The sequence below is a fragment of the Mauremys reevesii genome, linkage group 27 (assembly GCF_016161935.1).
Source record: "Mauremys reevesii isolate NIE-2019 linkage group 27, ASM1616193v1, whole genome shotgun sequence".
Classification (NCBI taxonomy): domain Eukaryota; kingdom Metazoa; phylum Chordata; order Testudines; family Geoemydidae; genus Mauremys; species Mauremys reevesii.
This window is the reverse complement of record NC_052649.1, coordinates 1290522-1311814: the sequence shown is the minus strand read 5'-3', so window position 1 is coordinate 1311814 and position 21293 is coordinate 1290522. Positions and strand designations below refer to the sequence as shown.

Sequence of the window (21293 nt, the reverse complement as noted above, 5' to 3'; positions counted from 1 at the left end):
AGGGTTCTGGATTCTAGCTGTGTTATTTTGCAACCTTCCAGCAAGAGGATTTCTGTTGTTATCTGTATGTGTACGTGCTGTGAGCGTAACAGAAGGCTGCCCCTTGCCACTCCCTGAACAAACAACAGGGACATTTTACAGGGGGAAAAAACATGACGTTTTATTTTTCATCCATGCATGTAAACAGCTTGGCGGGTGGGCACCCCCGAGGGAGGGACTCTGTTGGGAAGCAAACAGCCCCTTTCCCGCAAAACGCTTCCCACTGCGAACATGAGCCCTTTTGGTGTTCCCAACCGCACAGCGGAGCTGCGGAAATGACTTCCAGGCACAAACTGACCCCCCTGCCCAATTAATAAAACCATTTCCAATCACTAGGGAATTCATCAATGCAACGTTGATTCAAACTGGCCCATCAGCCCCAGGGGGCATAAGAAACAAGCCACATGATCCCACTCCTCGTCTTGGGGTTCTTTTTTCCGGGAATCCAAACGTTGACAAATAAATAATTCTTTTCTGCTTTGGCTCTTGCATAGTCAAAAAGTTTTGACCTGATTGGAAGGAAGAGTCCTATGCATCCGATTGCACTCCTGCCTCAGCGCCACATGAGGCTTGCACACATGCCCTGACACACAGGCCCATATGTGCGTGCACACACACCATGTACACCCACACCATGCACACCTGGCACGTGCACACCCACACACCTTGCACGCACCTTGCACACATACACACATGCCTTGCACACACGCACCTTGCACACACACACACCTTGCACGTGCACATACCTTGCACACGCATGCACACATCCTTGCACACACGCGCACACACCCTTGCACGCACACACACACACACCTTGCACGCACGCACGCACACATTAGGCCCATGTGGGCACACATGGCAAAGGAAAGGAGTGAGGTTCGGCATTACTTCAGTTCCATTTCCGAGCTGGATTTGTGAGCCCTTCTCCTTGAGGAGCGGAATTTGACTCCCAGGACGATGGTGGCGAGGAGGAGGAGGAGTCCGAGGACAAGCAGGACCCACTGGCCCGCGGCGGCTTGCTTGCTATCCAGTGACATCCCCAGGAAACTGACTTTGGCACTGGCACTAGACGGCGCTTGACCTGATTGAGAAGCAAGAAGAAAAGGGGGGGTTGGAGCGATTTGCTGGGCGGGCGCACGGCAAACGGGTGGATCTGCGAAGGCCCCATTCCTCTGCGCAAGTGGAGCCACGTAGCCCCAGGGGATTGTCGGCAGACAAACGCCCCGGACTCGCGGGTGGGTCCCTGCCCAGCGAGCATTTGAAAACAGGCCCCTGGCTCGTGGGGAAGCGTCTGTTGCTACCGGTTTGCCAGGGCCGGGTGTGTCGGCGAAGGAGCCTAAGCACCAGGCTGACTTGTCAGCGAGTGAGCTAGGCGCCTCGTGAGGCGTTGTGTGGGGTGCGACTGTGACAGGAAGCTGCCTGCACTCCCCCACTCCCCAAACAGAGCAGCCTCATTTCGATCCCTTCCAACCCCACCCGGGAATGGACCTGGTCCGCGGGTGTGAACATCATGCCGGCGACGACTGACAGAGCAGCAGCGCAAGCTCCTCCCCCAGCCCTGCAGCCCCTCTCCGCTGCGTGCTGGAGCGGGGAGAGGGAGGAGTCCGGTCTCCGTGACCCCTTCACCCCGTGGTCTCTCCCCAGAGCCTGCCAGCAAGCGGGGCCGGCTGGGAACGACGGTGGCGGTGGGACTCGGCGCGCCAAGCCAGGCCTCCCGCGTAACGCGCCACGTTTCCAGCAGGGCAGAACTCTCACCCCCTCCGCTGGAGTTGGAAGAACCCGCGTACGGCGTCCAGTTGTACTCGGGCCAGCCCAGGGTCTCCCCGTTCCTGGTGTTCTCCTGGATCAGCCAGTCCGTCAGCGGCTTGAAGTAGGTCATCAGGGCGTCGGCCGACATGTTGGGCTGCCCCGTGATGAGCTGCATGGCCTCCGGCCAGGGCTTGCTGTAACCCAGCTTCATGGCGTTCCTGCGGACGAGAGCGAGCTCCTCTAGGCGCTGCTGCGGCCGACGCGGGTGCCCTAGCAAACAGCCCCGGCCCCGGCCCGCTTAGGCGGTCAGGCGCAGGCCGCCCAGTGGAGGGTGGGGGCAAGTGGCGCAATTTGCCCCAGGCGTGGGGCCCCTCAGGGGCCCCCACGAGAGTTTTTTGGGGCCCCCGGAGCGGGGTCCTTCACTCGCTCCTGGGGCCCCGGAAAACTCTTGCGGGGCCTGGTCCTCTGGAGCTTCTTCCGCTCTGGGTCTTCGGTGGCAATTCGGCGGCGGGGGCTCCTTCCGTTCCAGGACCGCCCGCCGAAGTGCCCCGAAGACCCGCGGCGGGGGTCCTTCCACCCCAGGACCCGCCACCGAAGTGCCGGGTCTTCAGCAGCAATTCGGTGGCAGGAAGACCCCAGGCCCCTGAATCCCCTGGGCGGCCCTGGTCAGGTGGATGACTGCAGAGGCACAGCCCGGCTAGCTGGCACGGGTACCAAAAGCAGCGAAGCCGCGGTGCCATGCACGAGCCGCCCAAGTACATACTTCAGGGGCTCTGCTGTCCGTGTCCAAGCTAGCTCGGGCGCATCACCGCACGCCTCCGACCACTGGGCAGCCAGACCCTTAGGCAGCGCCTGTGGGTTGTGCCAAAGGCCTCCCCTAGGGGGCGCCAGGATCGCATGCAGGCAAGGCCAGCCTGTTACCAATGCAGAGGGGGGAGGCTGAGCCATGGGCTTTAATGGGGCGCGAGGCAGGAGGCAGACGCGTGGAGGGTGTGGAGAGGGAGGCCGTTTAACCGGCAGGACCGGACCGTGCTGACACAGGGCACCGTAGCTCAGAGGAAGACCCACTGCTCCGGCGTAGAGCAGCCTCGCTGCAGAGCCATGCAGCAGTGAAAGGGTTAAGTCTGGTATTGCTTTTCTTGGGGGGGATCTTCCCTAAAATCAGCCTTAATCCTTGCAGAAACCAAGGCGCCACCTAGTGGTGGCTTCTATATATTGCACCATATCTCCCTAGTGCAGTGGTCCCCAAACTTTTTCTGTCAGCCCCCCCGGTAGTGGAATCTATCCACCCCCCCTGGAGCCAGGCCAGGGCTGGGAGCAGGGGCTGCAGTTGGAAGCCAGGATGGGAGCTGGGGGCTGAGGTGCAGCCAGGGCCCAAGCCATGGTCAGGGCCAGAAACTGGGGGCCGAGTGGAACTGGGGGCAGAGCAGCGCGCTCCCTCCCTGGCCTCCCCATGGGGGCTGGCCCAGGCTCTGCCGCACCCCCCTGAACATTCCTCCACCCCCCCCAGCAGGGTGCACCCCACAGACTGGGGCCCTCTGCCCTAGCGAAAGACAGGTCCGTTCCCACAAACGCGGCCAACCCCTTTCAAACAGCGGCTGATACTGACTGGCTCAGACGCAGCCACTGAGATAACCTGGGGAATTCAGCTGCTCCTCCCACCTCCACCACCTCGAGCCAGCCATGCCACCGGCAGGGTGGGGCGGAGGCGAATGCAGACCAGCACAAGGATCCCAAAGCACCTGACAAACAGTCACTACTGCAGCCCTCTGGGAAGCTGCTGGGGCAGCAGATGGTGAACAGGAGGCTTAAGTGACTTTCCTGTTGAGTCAGCTGGAGAGCTGGGAATAGAACCCAGGAGTCCTGGCCCTCAGTCACTTGCCCTACCCGTTCGCTCCCATCACAGAGGCGAAAGTCCCCGGGGTTAAAGGAGGGGTTTAAAACGGGGGCCCAGGAACCGGAAAAGGCCATCAGGAGACGTCTGAGGGGGGGCAGGCTCTGTACGGGCCTCCTGGCATTCTCACTCCTGACACGCAGGCGCTGGAGGACTGCCTAGGTCGCTCCCCGCTGCCATACTCACGCCAGCAGGGTTCCGGCTTCCTTGGACTGGTAGATGTCACATTTGTGCAGGGGCCCCGTGTCACCGGCGGCTTTGCAGAGGGCTTGGTGGAACTGGAACTGGATCACAAAACTGACAAAGTACCTGGATTGGGGGATTGGAGGGAGCGTCAAGTATTTCCGGGCCAGGTGGAACCTGGACGCACATGTGCTTTGTCTGAGAGTCCGTGGAGCAGCAGGCCTCAGAGCCAGCCCTGCGCTATACAGCATGGAGCCAGGGGGACCAACTTTTCCAAATGCAAAAAACGGGACACGTGCAGGAGCCCCGCCCACTCCCTGACCCCGCCCCATGCTCCGCCTCTTCTCCCAGAGGCTCCACCCCCTGGCCAGGCTGGGTCTGGGGCTCCTCACAGCAGTCCAGGCTGCCTGGGCGGCTTTTCCTACTGCCCAGCTCCGGCTTCCAGCCTGGCCAGGGTCGGTGCCTTTGAGGGGGGGAAGAGGAGGAGCAGGGGGGGCCCCATGGCAAGGTGGGACCAAGGCCCACCTCAGCTCCCCCATCCCACCAGGAAGAGGCTGGCACACCCGAGCCTCGGGCAGGCACAGAGCGGTGCCGCAGGGAATCCGGGACAAATGCTGTCCTGGAGTCATTCAGCCCAGAAGCGGGGCTTGAAATGTACATTTCGGGAGTGCCCTGCCCAGTCAGGGACGGGTGGTCACCCTACACGTGGCCATATTCAAGTGCTTGTTCGGACGTACCGACGTCAATAGTCAGAGGTGCTGCTATATTCCCAACCGACTGCAGGGGGAGCTTAGGACCCAGGACTGTAATGGCTCCAGCTGGGATCGGCCCAGAACATCGGGGTTAGCACTCCCCAGTCTGACAAAAAGCACCCCAGGCCCTTTAATCATTCAAAGAGCTCAGCTTAGCTCCACCATGAATGACAGCACTGCTCGCATCACCCTTGCTTCCCACAGCCCCCCAGCTTTTCCAGGCTCACACCCAGGCAGTGACCACGTCCGGCCCTGCTCCCAAAGACACCCTGGCCCAGCTGCACCCGCTCCCTGTGCACGTGGCTGACAGACAGATAACCCCTGGGCTGCAGTTCTTGTCATTTCTGGACGGGTCTAGTATCTACAGACCGGACCACCCACGCCCATCCATTGCCCACCCCGTCAGTCCCTCCTCTCGTTGCAGCCCTTCCGCCCAGGTCAGATGAGTGGCTACGGGCTGAGCCGGGCTTGTTGCCAAGCAAAGGCGAAAGGAGTCGGTAGGGGAGGGCCGGGGCACAGGCGTGTAACCCTGGCCCGGCCTGCGTACCTGACATAGGGAACGTTGGCCGGGATGTGAAACTTCGCACCAGGATCAAAGTCATCCTCCGACCTGGGCACAGGTGGGCACAACCCTTGGTACTTCAACCTGCCGGGGGCATGAGGAGAAAGTGGTAGTTAGGGACCTCCAGCCAGCACAGCGCCACAGGATGGGAAGGAGACGCCCTGTGAGCAGGGGAGGGGGCACGCAGCCAGAGACTGGGACTGGTGAGAGCAGCGATGACCAGAGACCTCTTCAAGATCAGCAAGGAGAGACACAGTGGGAAGCTGTGGAACTCGACTGGACCTGCAAGAGGCACATCCTCCATTGAAAAGAGAGGGGTAGATTCCCCAGATCGGACCTCACGTGGCAGAGAACTGCTCCGAGCCCTATGCTGCCCAGCGGGGGAGCCGACGTGTCCCCAGTGTCAGGCAGGAGCCTCCGACTGACCTGAGGTTCCACCACTGCTGGTTATATTCATCCTCCTGAATGCGCCCGTCAAACACCTTCCAGCGCCACTGGTCCATCAGGTACCCGAAGGGCAGGAAGGCGATTTTATCCAGGGCAATGCTCATCAGGTAGTTAATGTCACTCTCTGCAAAGCAGGGGGAGCAGACGGGAGGTCAGTGATCTAGCCGCCCAGCAGATCCGTCGCCACCCCCACTGGCCAGCAGCCCATCAACAACATCAGCCTCTGATGGGCCTTGGAAAGTTCTAAGCCGACAGCTGGCTGAGCAGCCAACAGCACTCAGTACCAACAGCTGACAACCTGCCCCCAGCCCCGTCCCAGGCTCGCTGACTCCCAGGGAGCCCTGGTGAGCGGCCCCCGGGCCCCGGCCAGCTCACCGTTGTTATCCTCCACTCGCTCCAGCAGACTGATGCTGTGCAGGTGCTTGGGCGTGGAGACCGACAGGGCCATGACGTCGCCGATGGCCTCGTGGAAGCCGGGGTTGGCCCCGTCGCGGAAGGAGATGGGCTGGTCCTTGTACTGCAGGAAGTACTGGACGTGACCCATCTCATGGTGGACGGTGATCAGGTCATCCATGTTCACCACCGTGCACTGCTTAATCCTGAAACACGGGGGAGAAGAGAGAGAGAGAGAGCGCACGCGCGCACGGGTTACTGGGGGGTGGGGCAGCGAGAGAGAAGGGGAGAAAGCAAGCAAGCAACTATTACGATGGCACCTATAGAAATACCTGATGCACTCAGAGAGACAGACAGAGACACACACCCAGACAGACAGGCCCAGTCACGCACCCAGACACGCACCCAGACAGACAGACCCAGACACGCACCCAGACAGACAGACCCAGACACGCACCCAGACCCAGTCACGCACCCAGACAGACAGACCCAGACACAGTCACGCACCCAGACAGACAGACCCAGACACGCACCCAGACAGCCAGCGAGTCTCAGAGCCCTGGTCAACTGACGCAGGCTCGCACTGCCAGGCTGAAAACAGCAGTGTAGACGTTGGGGCTTGGGCTGGAGCCTGGGCTCTGAAACCTGGCGAGGCAGGAGGGTCTTGGAGCCTCAACTGCTATTTTCAGCCCCGCAGCGCAAGTCCCTGGATCTGGGCTCCGAGGCTCCCGGCCGTGGGCTGTTCTAGCTGGACAGACGGACCCACCCACATGCAGTTCCCGGGGCTGGAGCAGGCTCCCTGCAGGGACGCAGGCCCGAAGTGGTGCTGGACTGACACCCTGCTGCAGAGTGTAGCTCCGTGTTGTTATACCCAGCCACTGGCAGAGTCAATCTGCCTCCTGCCCTGGGCCAGGGCTCAAAATCCTGCTCCAGCTAGGGGCAGGGACAGCCTGCCCTGCCACTGGGTTTGCCAAACAGACAAGACATCAAAGCTGTGGGCAGGGTGTCCCAGGGGCCGGCCTGGGGCCCGTCGGGCAGGGCGTCCCGGGGAGCGGCCTGGGGCCCGTCGGGCCTGGTGTCCCAAGGGCCAGGGAGCAGCCAGGACTGGCTATCGCTCTGCTAAGACCCCTCTGCTCTGTCCCAGTGCCAGCCTGGGGCACTGCCCAGCCCTGTCCCTGGAGGCACCTGAAGTCCTGGCGGTTGTAGAAGTCCCAGGCAGAGGCGTGGCACACCACCTCCCGGCCGGCTGGCTTCTCAATCATGGATTTGGCCCAGAACTCCGGCGGCATGGGGATCAGGCCCAGGGAGGTAAAGAACTTATCCGACTCTCGAAACATCCTCTCCGGGGTCCAGCCCTGCGCAGCCAGCAGAGAGAGCACATGGGAGCCGGAGGCAGGATCGCTCCAGGACGGACGGGCAGGAAGCCGGGGACGGTACCACGGCAGCACTTCTCGCCTCTGAAACTCAGGGCGTGAGCCTGCTCCCATCAGGGTCGGGGGCCAAATTCTCATTGGTTGCAGGGGGAGCAGGCGCAGGCCCTTGGAGTGTTTAGCAGGGGGGGCGGATTTCTGCAGAGCCTGGGCTGGCTCTGGCGCTGTCCCTGGCAGAGCGACGACGGACACACACGGGCCATGGGGAAGGAGGGACTCAGGGTGGGTCCATACTGGGAACCAGCAGAGCTACGTTGCTCAGAGGGGTGAAAATCCACCCCGCCAAAAGCGATTTAGTTGAGCTGACCGAACCCCCAGTGTAGACAGCACTAGGCCGAAGATTCAGGGATTATCTCCTGGGGCGGGGGACTGCAGTGTGGGAAGCGCTCAGTAACAGGAGGCTCTGGGACAGCTCTAAGGAGCGGCTCCGGTTGCGCCTAACACAGCACTAAAACAACAAGGAGTCTGGTGGCACCTTAAAGACTAACAGATTTATTTGGGCATAAGCTTTCATGGGTCTAAAGCCCAGATGATACTTAACATAGCACTGACTCCCTGGCCCATACAGCCCCCGCCTTGCCGTTAGCAACACGAAATATAAATCTCAGTCTGTTTATTCCTGAGCTTCGATGGTCCCCGCAGGACCCCTCTGTGCTTGTGCCCAGATTTTGTTGCGCTGCACCTTCTATAGTTATTTTACACCCGTGCAAGGGTGGCGGGTGCTGACATTCTGAGCTGGGAGTGATTTTCACCCACTTAGCACAGCTGGGAGTGATGGAACAAGGTGCAAGGCAAAGGCGATTCAGCCCCTTTTCAACCCGAGCTAATAGGACCCACCTGGTCTGGTTACCAGGTGGAGCCAGCAGCAGAACTCTGATTTTCTCTGCAAGGTGCTATCTTGATTCTCTCCCGTTTTACAGCAGAGTATCCCACTGGTTTCTGAGCTGTGTAAGTGTGAGGAGAATCAGGCCCAGTGGCTGCTGGTTATTCTGAGACCTGGACTGTTTCCCGGGGGAAGGGAAGTCAGCATCACCTAGGGAGGAAAAGGGGTTCCCAAGAGCAGAGTCTCAAAGGGTTGAGCGCACTGACCTGTGTTTGCATGGCCGGGGTGGCATCCACTTTAGTGGCACTAGGGTAGGGCATCACCAGGTCAAAAATGTTGGACCACGACTGGGCCCACATATTCCCTAGAGACCCGCAAGGGGGTTTGGGGGCAGGAAGGGGAGGAGAAAGAGAGAAAAGAACAAAGGCAAAGTTACTCCCAGCCCCGGAGCCAGAAGGGACGGCACTACCTTAGGCTATTTTCAAAGATGCCAAAGGGCTTTGGACCCTGGAAAGGGAATCCCCGGGGTAGCTCTGAAAGCCTCAGCCCTGCTTTGCAAAGAGGGGAGGGGAGCCAGTCATGCCACTCAGCCTCCCTGCCCCTCCCGTCCTCCTCCCAGCCAGAAATCCGCCTCCTGTCCTCAAGTTCACCCCTGTTCTCGGGGTAGCACACGACTCCATGAGTCCCTGTATGGAAAGGTCCCGGCTAAGACCTGGCGAAAGCCAGTGTAACTCCACTGCCATCAGTGAGAAGCAGGATGGTCCAGTGGTTAGAGCACGAGACTGAGATTTAGCAGACCTGGGTTCAATTCTCTGCTCTGCCACAGACCTCCCGGGTGACCTTGGGCAAGTCTCTTAGGCTCAGGTCCTCACGGGTACTTAGACTCCTGCCTTCTCTTGAGTTCTATGGAAGTTGGGAATTTTCATACCTTTGAGGATCTGGGCCTTAGCCGCTCTGTGCCTCAGTTTCCCATCTGTACAATGGGGATAATGCTCTGCCCTTCCCTCACATATAAGCTTGTGAGGTGCTCAGATAGTGCAGTGATGGGGCCAGAGACACAGAAATGGAGCTGCCCTGGCTTGGACACCCAGCTTCAGCTTGGGACCTAAAGCCCAGAAAGGCGGGAAAACACCACCCAGCATGCGGACTGCAAAGCAGAACTCCTGCCTTGGCAGCCGGCTCGCCGAGACTCGGAGTAGATCAGACAGCTCACACGGTTGGATGCCCAGAGTTTGGTACCCGGGGCCAGACTTTGCAAAGAGCTCCGGGCGATTTCGACGTGTGCAGCACCCAATGTGCTGGGCTCTTTGCAAAGCCGGGCCTCACCAGCGCTGGGCCTGCGGGGAAGTCCGGTCCCTAACGAGGGGCCCTGCTTTTCAGAGGACGGGGGCCCTTTCGTTACCCACTAGCACCATCACCCCTGATTCGCAGCCCCGCGGAAAACTGGCCACTGAAGCCAGCTGGGAGGATGGGGGGTTAGGTCTCCGGGGTGGAGGGCAATGGAGAAGAAGGCCCATCTCAGCCGTCAATGGCCCCAGGCCATCCCAGCACCCAGACAAAGTCCCAAGAGAAATGCGATGGCCCCGGCCGTGCCCAGGGGGGCCTTACCGAGCAGGTGAGCTGGGATGGGGCCCTTCAGGTTGACGCGCTCCCCCCCGTATTTCTTGTAGAGGGCGCGGCGCACGTAGGCATGGAGGTTGAGGTACAGGGGCTGCAGCTGCTGGTAGAGCCGCTCCAGGTCGGCTTCGAAGGTGGGCGTTTCGTAGAGGGATCTCCAGAAGGCCCCGTTGTCCGTGTGACCTGCCCAGGTGGAGGAGGAGAACAGGGGTCGTGAGCCCTGCCGCTGATCTCCACGGGCTGCACCAGCCCTGGCCCGGGGACGGCCCTGCCCCCTCGCTCCGGGGCTGGAAGTGTGGGGCGAGGGCGGCTGACTGAGCCATTGCGGTTGGCTCCAGGTGACCTTCCCCGTCTCCCTCATCTAGCTCCCGTCACGCTGGGCTCTCAGAGACCCCTGACCCCTTTCCAGGCCACAGCCAGGACCTTGCTGCTTTTTACTCCACTTCCCTTCAGCCAAGCCCGTGAAGCCCTGCCAGGCGTTCGCCTGGGGCTGTGGTGAGACTGTCACAGGAGCCTAAGGAACAGAGAGGCCCGGTGGGAACTGGGCACTGAGGAAAAGGAGGATTGTGCCTGAGTGAGGAGCTCAGGATTGGGCGCAGGGAGCTGGAGGCCTACGATAAATCTGCTGCAGTGGGGTGGGGATGAGGATGGGAGCAGAGTGGGGCAGGGATGGGGGTGCATTGGGGGCAGGGATAGAAGTGTGGTGGGATGGGAGCACAGTGGGGCAGGGATGGGAGCACAGTGGGGTGGAGATAGGGGAGAGGATGGGAACAGAGTGGGGCAGGGATGGGGGTGCATTGGGGGCAGGGATAGGAGTGTGGTGGGATGGGCACAGTGGGGTGAGGATGGGAGCACAGTGGGGCGGGATAGGGGACGGGAGCACAGTGGGGCGGGGATAGAGGAGGGGATGGGAGCACAGTGGAGCAGGGACGGGAGCACAGTGGGGCGGGGATAAGGGACGGGAGCACAGTGGGGCAGGGACGGGAGCACAGTGGAGCGGGCATAGGGGAGGAGACAGGAGCACAGCTGAGAGAGGGTCTGACAGCGGGCAGGCTGTGTCTGTAGGGAGCGGTGAGCCCTCTCCCTTTTGGGAAGGCAGCTCCATAGCTCACCATTGAGCCTGGCTGCCTTGTTGCTCAGCTCCACATATCTCTTGTATTTGCTTTTGATTTCCTTCCCGGAGGCGTCCCGCCAGCCCTTCCAGGAGAAGAGGAGCTCATCGTAATCCCGCGACTTGGCTAGGATGTCGGTGAGGTCTACAAAGGGAGGAAACGACCATGGACTCCCTGCTGTGCCGCGTAACGTCCCGGGACCTGGGCACCCCTGGAGTTCCGTGCTGAACCCACATCCCCAGCCACAGCCTCCTCTACCCGTAGATCAGCCACCCCAGAACGGTTCCCATCGCCCGGTCCTCCTTCACCTGCCCAGGCTCTCCTCCTAGGACTCTACTGCAAACGTCCCCGCGAGCTCACCTGGTGGGACCATCTCCACTCCCTGCTAGCTTCTCCCATGGGACCGCTGCTCCCTGCCATGGTTCTAACTCTGCTTTTCCCTCTAAAAGCAACAAAGAGTCCTGTGGCACCTTATAGACTAACAGACGTCATGCATCTGACGAAGTGGGTATTCACCCACGAAAGCTCATGCTCCAAAACGTCTGTTAGTCTATAAGGTGCCACAGGACTCTCTGCTGCTTTTACAGACCCAGACTAACACGGCCACCCCTCTGATACTTTTCCCTCTAAGTCACCCTCTCCCAAAGCCCTCCTGGAAGAGCCCTTGTTGGTCACAGTTTTCTCCGTTGTCCATGTGAATGTAACCCGTCCTCTATATTCCACGTGCTCTGTGGTGGAACCTCATTCTGCTGGGGAGATCCAAGTTGCTCCAGAGCAACAAGTAGGGTTGGCTAACACTGATACTAGACCAGATTTGATATTAGGCTCCGTTGGGTTGCAGCCTTCACAGCTGAGATCAAACGAGATTGGAATTACCCAGGCATTTGGGAACTGTCACACGCTTTCCTCCTAGTTTGCTGCACACACACATGGAGATCCCAGCCTTAATTTCTGGGGCATCTTCAGAGAACTTTCAGGTGCTGGGTGGTGGAGGTGGGCACCTACTGTTCCCTGGAGGCCTTGCTACATCTTACCAGGATCCAATGGATAGCACTTGTCCTGTCCCTTGCAGACCTTGGCTACGCTGTATGTGGTCTCCATGTCCGAGAGGATGTTGTTGTACTGAAAAAGAAATTGTCTCCACTTAAATGCCTGCTTATTGCTCTGCGCTCGGAGACAATCATAGACTATCAGGCTTGGAAGGGACCTCAGGAGGTCATCTAGTCCAACCCCCTGCTCAAAGCAGGACCACTCCCCAATCCAACAGCATAGCCTGTCTCCAGCCACCCTTCTCTGGCCCTTCCATCCAGAGATCTCAAAGCGCTTTACAGACATGAATGAATTCAGCCTCACCATTGCCGGGAAGGTAGGGAACGAACATCCCCGTTTCACAGGGTGTGTGTATGGTGGGGGAAGTGGCGGCACAGAGAGACAAGACCTCTTCCCAAGCTCAATCTGTGAGCCAGTGACAGCCCCAGGGGCCCGAATCTCCAACCCACAGGATGCAAATCTCCCTCATTTACTCCGTGGGAGTTTTGTCTATCCTGTAAGGGAGGCTGGAGCCTGGGAATCCTGAGTCCCGCTACGGTGCTCTGGGCACTAGCCCTGCCCTCCCACCCACACACGCTCTGTCTCTTTTAACAAGAGAGAGCGAACATGAGAAACCAAGTGGTTTAATGGTGGCAGCCCACGCCTGGCATAACTGTACTAATGGAGCCGTTGAAAATGAGCCATACATCAGTCGCCTCATGCCCCAGTTCTCTGGATAGGCAGAGCTACTGTGTCAGACTACATCTCCCGTGATGCACCAGAATCTCCCCTTTGGGGGAATGGGAGGCAGTGCATCATGGGACATTGAGTCCAATTAGGGAACCTAAACAATAAACGAGAATGTGAGCGTGCAGAAATCCAACCCCAAAGGCACCATGGCTGCATGTCCACATTGACATATTTTGACTTTCAGGCATTCAGGTTTTGGATAAAAGAAATCAGATGCCACCATGTGAAACTAAAGGAGAATCTCCAGGAGGTGTTAGGAGGAGCAGGGCCCATGACAAGCACTTCTGGGTTTATTGAGTGGGGGGGAGCTATTTTTGGCAATTTTTGAGTTTTATGCAGATGTCCAAAAAATCAGAGGAGTTTCAGGACTTTCTCTTTGTATGTACTGGAATGAATCATGATCTACATGACTCATTCCAGCATCTCTCTTTGTAATGTTCCCTCGTGTGCTCTAACATCGTGTTTTTTCAAACAGCACGGTGTGAAAGGGCACTAAGGAACCTTCGGGGCACCCTAGCAGGGTCTACATCGGGGTCTCCAACCTTTTTACGCCCAAGATCACTTTTTAAATTTAACGGCAACCCAGGATCTACCCCGCCCCTTCCCCGAGGTCCCGCCCTGCTCACTCTATCCCCCCCCCCCCGCTTGCTCTCCACCACCCTCACTCACTTTCACCGGGCTGGGGCAGGGGGTTGTGGTTCGGGAGAGGGTGCGGGCTCTGGGCTGGGGCCAAGGGGTTCACAGTGTGGGAGGGGGCTCCGGGATGAGCCTGGTGCAGGGGGTTGTGGTGTAGGAAGGGGTATGGGATGTTGGCTCTTGGAGCGGGGTCAGGGCTGGGGCAGGGGTGCAGGAGGGGGTAGAGGGTGCTGGCTCTGGGAGGGGGCCGGGCTGGGGCAGGGAGTTGGGGTGCAGGATGGGGCTTGGGGTGCTGGCTCTGGGAGGTGGCTCAGGGCTGGGGCTTGGGATGCAGGAGGGGGTTCGGGGTGCAGGAGGGGGCTTGGGGTGCTGGCTCTGGGAGGTGGCTCAGGGCTGGGGCTTGGGATACAGAAGGGGGTTCGGGGTGCAGGAGGGGGTTCGAGGTGCGGCCTCCCACCGGGGGGCACTTACCGCAGGAGGCTCCTGGGTTGGCGGCACAGCAAGGTCTAAGGCAGATTTCCTGCCTGCCCTGGCCCTTTGCCGCTCCTGGAAGGCTCCGCACACTGCCCCTCTCTGCTGGCACTGCCCCCTCAGCTCCCATTGGCCACAGCTCCCTGTTCCCGGCCAATGGGAGCTGTGGGGGCGGTGCTTGCAGGCAGGAGCAGCGTGCGGAGACCCCTGCTCCCCACCACGGGGGGCCACTTCTGGAAGCGGCGTGGGGCCCCGCGGGGCAGGCAGGCAGCTTGCCTTAGCGGCAGCCCCGCTGCACCACCGGAGATGGCGATCGACTGGGAGAGTCACCAGGTTCGACCGGTCGATCGCGATCGACTGGTTAGTGACCACGGGTCTACATGGCCCAATCAACGTACAACACATTAGTGCGCTTTAGAATTCACCCCCGCCCCCCCATGGGGTGCATTACAGCTCCGTGTAGACAAGCCCCTCGATACAAGTAACCATTTCCAGTGTTTGTGGGAGAAACACCGATTTCATTTGTCGGGTGTCGGGAGGGGGTTTAATCAGTGTCCTACCTAGGACACACACACACACACACACACACACACACACACACACACACCTTGGTCTGTCCCAATAGCACAGAACACAAAGGGCCTCTTTTAAAATGGGCCTTTCACACTGGAGTATCTGGGAGTCGGGAGAAGCATTTCTCTAGGGGCGAACTGACCGGCTCAGTGAAGTCTCTTTATTGTGACTGGGAATAATCGGTGTTTTAATGGGGACGTTGTGCCTCCTGCCCAAGCCTGCTGGGAACCCACCATCCCCTCCCAATGTGATGTTGTGGGTACGGCCGGGGCTGCGCTCGGACTGTGCTGCTGGAGGAGGCGGATGGGCAGGGAAGGAGGGCGCGTGCAGACACACTTTGGCGTACTCCAGCTGGATCATGAAAAACACAGGAGTTCGGCTCCCATTTCAGAATTTCGGGCCTGTTACTTTTATCTAACTGGATCTCCCAGACCTGCTTGTAATTCACCCACCAGCAACCTGCGATCAACCCTCTACTGCATCTTGTCCTTCTCCATTTCCAGGTAGGGTGACTGGACAGCAAGTGTGAAAATTCGGGATGGGGGTGGAGGGTAATAGGCGCCTATAGAAGAAAAAGCCCCAAATATCGGGACTGTCCCTATCTGGTCACCCTATTTCCAGGATCAATGCTAGCCCAGGTACAGCCCTCCAGCCAATGGTAACACAGAGAGTTATGCAAAGCAGCCCACAGCTACCCTCCCCTTTCATAGGAGATTACAGGCCCCAGCATGCAACGCTCCAGCTGCATTTCAAGAGCCGAGCCACACTGCATGCTGGGACACGTAGTCTTTGGTTGGTGAACCCCGTGGGGCAGGGATTGTGCCTCTTCTGCTTGGGAAGCTCCCAGCGTGCTGTCTCAGCGCCGCGTGGAAGACGTGGGAGGCCACAATCCGCTCCATGTTAAGCAGGGCCTTCTGGGTGCTGTCACAGAACACCTTGCCTCCCCCTCACCTCACCTCCTTCAGCTCCAGCTCAGGCAGGGCGGCTCTCTCAATGTCGCTCAGTTTCTTCAGGATGCGCTTGACGCTCTGGTCCTGGAAGTCAGAGTAGTCGAACTGCCGGGCCTGCGTGCCGTGCTTCAGGGTGTGGGCTGACATCTCCAGGTTTTTCTCCAGCTGCAGGGCCAAGGGGAGACAGGAAAGGAATCACCCGGTTGGGGTGATCAGATGCAGCCCCCGCTAAGAATACTGGTGCGTGGGATCGGCAGCTATGGCATGCTCTCCCCGCGGGCTGGCCAGAGACCTCGGTCTAGGAAATGAGGCCCAACTCATTTAGGGATGCCAGGAGAAAGGCACCTCCCAGCGTATGAATGCTACTCTCTGGCTACCAGTATGTGGATGCCTCCCGCCTGGGAGCAGCAGGAGCTGCCCTGGTTTTCTGTGCTTGTCTGCAGTGGACTTTGGGTACAACCTGCCTGACTTGGTTGCGTCTGACGAAGTGGGTATTCACCCACGACAGCTCATGCTCCAATACGTCTGTTAGTCTATAAGGTGCCACGGGACTCTTTGTCGCTTTTTGCCTGACTTTGCTGTCAGCATCACACTGTGTGGCCCCCCAGCCCGGTCTCATACCATGATCTGCTTGTTGTAGTCCGTGATGTTGGTGTTGTACGCCCAGGACGCCTCGCTGTAGGCGTTCCACACCACTTCGGCCGTGCTGTTGTACTCCGCCAAGAAGGCTTGGGCTTGGGCTTCATCCGCTATTTTATCTAGCAGGGGGAAAAACCCACTGGATAAAGCTGCCAAATGAGCGCTCCCCCTTGTGTGAGCAGAACCTCCTTGGAGAATCCATGGCTGAGCTCTCGCCAGTGCCACAGGCTCTCCACGCACCTGAGCGGGCTCCACTTCCTGCCCCGGGGCACCCTTAGAGGGACATGACCGGAGAAGCCAACAGATGAGTGGCAGGTTGACGCTAGTGGAGCATCTGCCTTTGTCCATCTGGACAGGAGTAGCCCGGCTGAGCCCGGCATTCTAGACTGTACCAGTCAGCCAATCAGAATGCAGCCCAGAATGCTACCTCGTGGATTATCTGTTACATCAGGAGAGCAGGAATTACTATAACGAAGGAGACCATTGGTCCATCAAGTTGTGGATCAGGTGTCCAGCCAATGGCACATGTTTCAAAGGAAGGTGCAGTGCCCCACGAAGCACATGACTGTGATGCTCTCCGGAGCCCAGCTGGAGAACGATGCTATTTCTGACTAGCCCATCTCACTGCGCTCTAGCAGAGACATCGCCCACCTTCCACGTCTATTCTGAGCAATGCCATGCTGTGTCCATCTGGGGACACCTCCCAACACCCCTGGACCTTTGGGGAAGGGATAGCTCAGTGGTTTGAGCATTGGCCTACTAAACCCGGGGTTGTGAGTTCAATCCTTGAGGGCGCCATTTAGGGAACTAGGGTAAAAATCTGGGGATTGGTCCTGCTTTGAGCAGGGGGTTGGACTAGATGACCTCCTGAGGTCCCTTCCAACCCTATGATTCTATGACCCAGCTCTGGGGCAAAGGGACAGTGCTGAGGCTTTACCGATGCCGTCAGGGTAGCCATCAGGGACAGGCGGGCGCCACTCGAAGTCCGGCCAGCCCAGTGTTTCATTCCTTTCGGTGTTCTGTTTCTGAAGCCACTCTGTCACAGGGCTGAAGTACTCCAGTAAGGCCCCAGCGTCCATCTTCTCCGTGCCAGTCAGATTGAAGAGGATCTCTTGCCACGGCTTGGAAGAGCCAACTTTCAACACCTCACTGCAGAGAACCGGGAAAGCAAGAGACAATGAGATGGACAGCCCCAAGCACAGCATGTGTGGCTTTGCCCATCAAGATACGGGTGTGATGCTGGCAGAGCAGGTGCCAGCTCATGCCAAAGTCCCCATGGCTCCGTTGAACACTGACACACACAGAGCTGGAATCAGTCTGGCTCCCCTGTGCGTTAGTATTATTAAAACAGGTATTAAAATGATACAAATGTGTCTAGACTTTATTGAATGCTTGTGAGTCGCTGCCTGCATTACTCTCACTGATAGCATCTGTACCCCATAGTGTAATATTTGAGCAGTTGTATTGTGACTCTCTGTGACTCTCCAGACAGGAGAGAGAGATTAATTACTGTTAAGTGCTAATCATCAACAGAATGTGTTATGTTCTCCCCAACAGGAAAGGTCCATCGACACCACACAGACTATTGTGGGACGTTAAAGAGCAGGGCCGTCCTTACCCATAGGCAAACTACGCAGCTGCGCAGGGCACCAAATTGCTCCAAATTTCCTGGTGCCCTACGCAGTTCCGTGCTGCTCCAGCGGCCAGCCCGATCCCCGGGCCGGAAAGCTGTCCCCGCCGCTGCTCCGCCCCCGCCCTGCCTCTTCCCACCCCAGCCCCACCCACATTCCACCCCTTCCCCAAAACCCGTGCCCCTGCTCCACCCCCGCCCTGCCTCTTCCCACCCCAGCCCCACCCCTTCCCCTGAACTACGTCCTGGGGGACTGCAGCAGGGGTCGGGAGCGTCCCACATTCACTGGGTGGCGGGAAGTGGAGCAACCTGGCCCCAGCCCGCTCCGCTCTGCCAGCTCCGCCATCGGTGAGTGTTGGGGGGAGGTTCCCCCCGTCCCCCAAGTCCCAAGGCTGGGAGCCAGGGGAGCAGAGCGGAGCCGGCTGGGACCGGGGCACTCCACTTCCTGCCGCCCTGTGAGTGCGGGATCAGGCCCACCCTGCAATCACCAGTCAGCAGGAAGTGGAGCAACCCAGCCCCAATCCGCTCCACCGGCTCGTGCTGGGGGGTGGTTCCCCCCCATCCCCTAAACCTGCTCCTGCCCCACACAGACCTGGGAACCCCCTGCAGAGGCCTGGGGCCCCCCTGCAGAGGCCTGGGGCCAGTCCCCTCCCGCGGGGGGACTGCATGGGACACCACAATGTCTAGGAAAGCCCTGTTAAAGAGGATAAAAGACTTTGTCCTTCCCATGAAAATGAATCATATAAGCGGATTCCTCTGATCAGCTGAGTTTGCAGCTCAGAGCACATGGCAGGAAGGGAATAAAAACCCCAAACAAAAGGAACCTGGTATCTCTGTGCTGCTTGGATGCTGGGAGGCCCAGGGTTTTCTAGATATAAGCAAGAGATCCCGCTCTGCCTACCCAGAGCTAGCCCTAAAGGACATATATGGGAACTTCTATTACCTTTTGAAACTTGACTGTAATTGGTTTGTGTAGCTATATTGACCTGCTTTAACCCTGGAAATAACTCTCTAATTTCCTTTGCCAACGTAATCAATCTTTATATAGTTTATGATAACACCGGCCACAAGTGTTGGCTTTGGTGTGAGAGCTTTGGGGTGACCTGGGGTCGGTGACTGGTCCTTTGAGACTGGGACTAACCTGAATAGTGCTGTGATTCTTGTCACAAAAGTACCTTCACCTGGGTGGTGGGGTGGATGGGGGTATCCAAGGGGTCTCCATGCATAGGCTGTTATAGGGCCTGAGGAGTTCACACTCGCTAATTGGTTGATGAGCTTTAAGTGTGGAATTCACAGTCAGTTTGGGGTTTGTGCCCTGCGTCCTAACAGTCTGCCCCGAGTCACTGCAGCCGGCGTTATGGGCAATCGATTCCCAGGCTTCAGGGGATCAAACTGGCCACCCCGGGCTCAGGGGAGCAGCTCTTCTCACCATGTGCTTAGGTCACTTGGGAAAATGACACCCAGGCCCCTAAATCACTTAGGTGTCTTAAAAAAATTGACAGCTGGACTTTCTGTTTTGGGGCTTCGCTCTGACCTGGAGTTGCACCGACTTCTACTAGTGCTGGGGGCAGGGATAGCTCAGTGGTTTGAGCATTGGCCTGCTAAACTCAGGGTTGTGAGCTCAATCTTTGAGGGGGGCATTTAGGGATCTGGGGCAAAAATCTGTCAGGGGATTGGGTCCTGCTTTGAGCAGGGGGTGGGACTAGATGATCTCCTGAGGTCTCTTCCAACCCTGACGTTCTATGGATTTGCAGAAAGCATAGTCTTTACGCACATCGTCCCACCCATCCCTGTATGAAGTACCTGTCCTTAGCTGGGACTTGAACAGGGATTCAGGCATTTAAAACAGCCACGCTACCACTTGAGCTAACGGGTAAGCTCCAGCTAGCCCTAGCGCAGAGACTGACGACCTCCGGCCTGTAGGGAGCAAGGCCGTCACATATCCCCCACATGAACCAATGCACTGATCCCACACAACCGGCCATACTGGCTGAGACCAACAGTCCCTCTAGCCCAATCTCAGGTCTTCTGACAGTGGCCAATGCCCGATGCTTCAGAGGGAACCAATGAGAGAGAGGCTAGTGGGGAATAAAGACCCCCCCCGCCTTTTGTGACCCCTTGGGTCCTTTCTAACCGCCCCGCTAGGGCTGGGGCTCCAGGCTGAGCAGCTCACCCCCTTCTTTCCCAAATCCCGCCTTGGCTCTCACCCGAGTTTCGCTCCCGCCTCTTTGGACATGTAGATGTCACAGGTGTGCAGGGGGCCGGTGTGATTGGCCGCTTGGCACAGGGCCTTGTGAAACTGGAACTGCAGGATAAAGCTCACAAAGTACCTGCGAAGAAAGCAAGTGCCGTAAGAACATGAGAACGGCCATTTGGTCAGACCAAAGGTCCATCTAGTCCAGTATCCTGTCCTCTGACAGCAGCCAGTGCCAGGTGCCCCAGAGGGAATGAACAGAGCAGGTCATCACCAAGTGATCCATCCCCTGTTGCTCTGGCAAACAGAGGCTAGGGACACCGTCCCTGCCCATCCTGGCTAATAGCCATTGATGGACCTGTCCTCCATGAATTTATCTAGTTCTTTTTTGAACCCTGTTATAGTCGTGGCCTTCCCAACATCCTCTGGCGAGGAGTTCCACAGGTTGACTGTGCGTTGTGTGAAGAAATACTTCCTTTTGTTTGTTTTAAACCTGCTGCCCATTAATTTCATTTGGTGCCACAGCAGAGTCCTCAGGGCTGAGCAATGGGAACAGGGGAGAGACCAGCTGATCTCTGCTGCAGGGAGGAGGTCCCCCACCCCGGTACTTTTGCCTCCTGCCATTTACATTCTTCACATCTTTGGCCCTGAGCAAGGAAGTGCCCAGATGGTGACTGGTGCAGTTAGGCTGTTTCAGAATCCGACCAGGGGGTTTTGTGCTGACAGAGGGGAGGAGATGAGAGAGCGCTAGGGTCAGACAGAAGCACTGGGTACATTTCACCGCCTCTGCCCTGTACTCTGGTCTCCTGATGCTGCAGAGCTGGGCTCCCCGCACTGTGCTGTACCCCAGTCCTGACCCACAGCACCCCATCATTGCACAGCTGGGTTCCCCACACTGTGCTGTACCCCAGTCCTGACCCACAGCACCCCATCATTGCACAGCTGGGTTCCCCACACTGTGCTGTACCCCAGTCCTGACCCACAGCACCCCATCATTGCACAGCTGGGTTCCCCACACTGTGCTGTACCCCAGTCCTGACCCACAGCACCCCGTCATTGCAGACATGGGCTCCCCAGCTGTGCTGTGATGTACCCCAGTCCTTACCCATAGCACCCCATCATTGCACAGCTGGGCTCCCCACACTGTGCTGTACCCCAATCCTGACCCACAGCACCCCATCATTGCACAGCTGGGCTCCCCACACTGTGCTGTACCCCAATCCTGACCCACAGCACCCCATCATTGCAGACCTCGGCTCCCCACACAGCTCTGCCGATGGTGATTCTGTGTTGTGCCATGACAAACGTGAGTATCGGGGCGATAGCATCGAATCCCTTTAGGTTACCCAGGCCCTATAGGAGAGTCTCCAGGCGCTGTCACTAATTTTAAGGCTCACTGGGGCCCAGGCACATTATACCA

The 21293-nt window shown here is 58.4% G+C and overlaps 1 protein-coding gene across 5 annotated transcripts in view; it reads right to left on the bottom strand.

Moving 5' to 3' along the window:
• Positions 1-748: 748 nt before the first annotated feature.
• Positions 749-21293, bottom strand: part of ACE (angiotensin I converting enzyme) — a 105425-nt gene continuing 84880 nt past the window's right edge. For 3 of the 5 annotated variants that reach the window (XM_039516454.1, XM_039516455.1, XM_039516456.1), the window contains 15 exons: positions 19887-20009; positions 16987-17198; positions 16032-16168; positions 15417-15575; positions 12036-12123; positions 11002-11145; positions 9881-10072; positions 8539-8636; positions 7205-7374; positions 6002-6225; positions 5606-5750; positions 5165-5263; positions 3869-3991; positions 1795-2006; positions 751-1120 (listed from right to left, as the gene is read on the bottom strand). In XM_039516454.1, coding sequence (XP_039372388.1) covers positions 924-1120; positions 1795-2006; positions 3869-3991; positions 5165-5263; positions 5606-5750; positions 6002-6225; positions 7205-7374; positions 8539-8636; positions 9881-10072; positions 11002-11145; positions 12036-12123; positions 15417-15575; positions 16032-16168; positions 16987-17198; positions 19887-20009 — 2323 coding nt within the window. In that variant the 3' untranslated portion in view covers positions 751-923. Of the gene's footprint in view, positions 1121-1794; positions 2007-3868; positions 3992-5164; positions 5264-5605; positions 5751-6001; positions 6226-7204; positions 7375-8538; positions 8637-9880; positions 10073-11001; positions 11146-12035; positions 12124-15416; positions 15576-16031; positions 16169-16289; positions 16417-16986; positions 17199-19886; positions 20010-21293 lie in introns of those variants that run through there. The other 2 variants (XM_039516453.1, XM_039516457.1) reach the window with 2 other exon arrangements.